This window comes from Belonocnema kinseyi, chromosome 10, assembly GCF_010883055.1.
Source record: "Belonocnema kinseyi isolate 2016_QV_RU_SX_M_011 chromosome 10, B_treatae_v1, whole genome shotgun sequence".
Lineage (NCBI taxonomy): Eukaryota > Metazoa > Arthropoda > Insecta > Hymenoptera > Cynipidae > Belonocnema > Belonocnema kinseyi.
The window spans coordinates 90849611-90852647 of NC_046666.1; the positions used below are offsets into that span (position 1 = coordinate 90849611).

The 3037-nt window shown below is 31.3% G+C and overlaps 1 protein-coding gene across 1 annotated transcript in view; it reads left to right on the top strand.

Annotated features, from left to right (window-relative positions):
• The window catches only part of LOC117181255 (cytochrome b-c1 complex subunit Rieske, mitochondrial-like), a 32978-nt gene extending 30776 nt beyond the window's left edge, over positions 1–2202 (top strand). Inside the window, exons 2-3 of the mRNA XM_033373819.1 lie at positions 1760–1912; positions 2002–2202. Coding sequence (XP_033229710.1) covers positions 1760–1912; positions 2002–2183 — 335 coding nt within the window. The 3' untranslated portion in view covers positions 2184–2202. The remainder of the gene's footprint in view (positions 1–1759; positions 1913–2001) is intronic.
• Positions 2203–3037: the final 835 nt, after the last annotated feature.

Consider the following 3037-nt stretch of genomic DNA (forward strand, 5'->3'; position numbering starts at 1 on the left):
TTCTTGATTTAAAGTAGAGAAGTCCTAACACTAGCTAGAGGTTTCACCCAGAGAGCAGCAATAGATTTATTAACTTATTATTACTCGGACATTCTACTCATTGTCAGTGACCGCAGCTTGGAATCGCAGGAAATACGGTCCACAATGAGCGGACCATACGAGGGTCAACATTTTTTGCAGCCGTCCACCTGCACTCCCTTTAGCCGGTATTCAACTTAAATGTGTCATTTTTCATAAGCTTTTCTTTCTCTTTACTCAATGTAAATTAAACGCTTAATTTTTTTTTTAGAAATCTACTCTCAACTGTTCAAAGAATGCCTCTTCAAAATGTCAAGTTGAACAAGTATATCTGAGGATCACAATGAGCCTCCAAATATTGCCATTTTTCATATGCCTAAAATTTTGCATAATATTTCTTAGACATAAAAATGCAATATTCACTGATAAGTGAAAAAGCATATCAAATGTCAAATAAATTCACTTATAATTTCTTGTCGAAAATCTAAGAAATAAAAATAAGAAACATTTTACATGTTAAACTCCATAAGACCTAAAAATGACCGGAGCAAGTTCTAATAATATTTTTTTCGAAAATGAAAAAATAGGCATAAATTTTTTTTCCTACGTTATTCATACAATGTGTCTTGAGAGGCCTGTCAGGTTCGGCTAATAGTTTTTTAAATTTATAAATTTCAAGTACTTGCATATTTCTGATATCCTACAAGTCTAGTTTTAATTGGAGATATACGAGACGAACGGAATGTAAAGCTTTTCATTTAGCAGCAATTAATGTAATCTTTTTCAATTAAAGTAAATTAGGCGTCATTCACAAAATACGTGATACATTTAGGCTTAGGGGATGGTCTGTCGAAGTATGATTCTCCATGCAAGGATCAATGGAAAAAGTATCACGCAGGAGGAGGGGGTCAGAAGTTCCTGAAAAATGTATCACGTATTTTGTGAATGGTCTCTATTAGAAGAACCAATGTTTTGCGTTAAAATTGGTTGATTTTTAGGCGTAAGTAATGAAAGTCTTATGGTATCATTGTTAGGAAAAGGAAGTAGAGAAATAAAGCATGAGACCGTTACCTGTAACTTTGAAATATGTGACATACTTTATGTAACGAATTGTTTCCCGTTCTTTATTATTATTGGTACTTTCCCAGGTGAAGCGTTGATTCCCACAACCAAATGGAAATTTTAAACATTTACTATATACTTTAAATGACTTTAACGATTCCTTTGCGAAATAAAAATCAGCTCCACGTGGACCATTGAACCATTAGTGCGCGAAATTAAAGTCAGATGATACCGAAACGACTTGAGTTGAATATTATCCCTAGCAAAGGTGAAATATTCTTTTTGAATTCATATATGAGAGAAAATTAATTGAAATCAAGTACTTCTAAAATGGAATGGTTGAATTTGGAGGTTAAAGCTTTTATCTAACTATAATACTTTCGAATTTACATGTTTCAAACTTTAAAAGTTTGATTCCCATTTCAATCAAGGTTTTTACGTTTACACTTCTAATGGTTATCTGTATACATCTATGTCCTATAGTTATTTTGAGAAATATTAATATGTTATAATAAATATATTAAATTTGTAAAAGAACCCACGAAATTTCTTAATTATAAATAGTGTCATTTTCAGAATATTTTGTATTTTGAAATAATAAACTCCAAATTCTGCTAAATAGTAAAATAAGGTGCCACATGATTTGTTACTTAATATTAAAACCTTAATTATTTTTCAGTGAGCTCTCAAGCTCAACAAATTCGTTTGGCACATACGGACATCCAGATGCCAGATTTCACTAATTATCGTAAGGAGGATGTAAAAAGTCCAACATCTGATAGTAAAACATCTCTACATAAGAGACAAACGTTTTCCTATCTTTTTGCTGGTGGTAAGCATTAATATTTTCATTTTTCCACAAAAATAATGAGAGCAAAATTTTTTTCTGCTAAACAGCATTTAAAAAAAAAACGTTTATAGGTGCCGGTGTTGGAGCCGCATATGTTGGCAAAGCCTTCGTCGTTGATCTTCTTTCTACTTTGAGTCCTTCAGCTGATGTTTTGGCAATGGCAAAGATCGAAATTAAGCTCGATGCTATTCCAGAAGGAAAAAGTGCCGTTTTCAAATGGCGCGGAAAACCTCTATTTGTTCGACACAGGTAACAAAAATAACTTTCAGTTAATGTCAAGAATAATAAACTACTGGATGAAATAGTGCCAGTCGGTTGACGAGTCACTTTGCAGCACTTCTTTAAAATTTAAAGATACAGTTCAGCCTCTCATTAGGGCGCCTTCAACTCAATTGCGCTCGAACTTTACACCCAACTTCTAGCCTCCGTGTTGACCAAGGGAGATTTCGAAGCACTGCGTCTCAATAAGGTGCTCCGAAAGTCAAACAATTGATCCTACTGACTTTTTTCGATAAAAGAAAATTCTCGGAAGGATAGCATTTTCAAAAATTTAAAAATCAATCCAAAATAAAAAATTGAAGCTAAACAATGCTCGATATTAAAAAAAAGTCAAGAGAAGAAAAACATTCCTTTTTGAAAACCCTACAACATTACCATATCAAATTTTTGGATTTTCTTAAAAATCGAAAATTAAAAATTTGATACACAAAAAATAATGAAAAATCAAAAATTCCATTTTGTTGTTAAACTATAAAGGATACGAAAAAAGATGAATTAACAAAAATTGTGGTCCTAAAAAAGATCTACAAATTCGTTTAAAATCACTTTTTGATAGGACGCGTACTTTTTGTTTTATTCGTGAAAAATAACATTGAAAATAAAAAAATAAAAAATTTGTGGAAAAACGATACAAGTTACGAAAAAAAAAAATGATTTAACAAGAATTGTTTACCGGAAAAAGAATTAGAAATTTCTTACAAATCAATTTTTGATAGGACACGTAGTTTTGGTTTTAATCATAAAAATGACATTAAAAATAAAAATAAATAATTTGTGGAATAACGACAAAAGGTACGAAAACAGATAGAAAAAAGTTATGCACTTAAG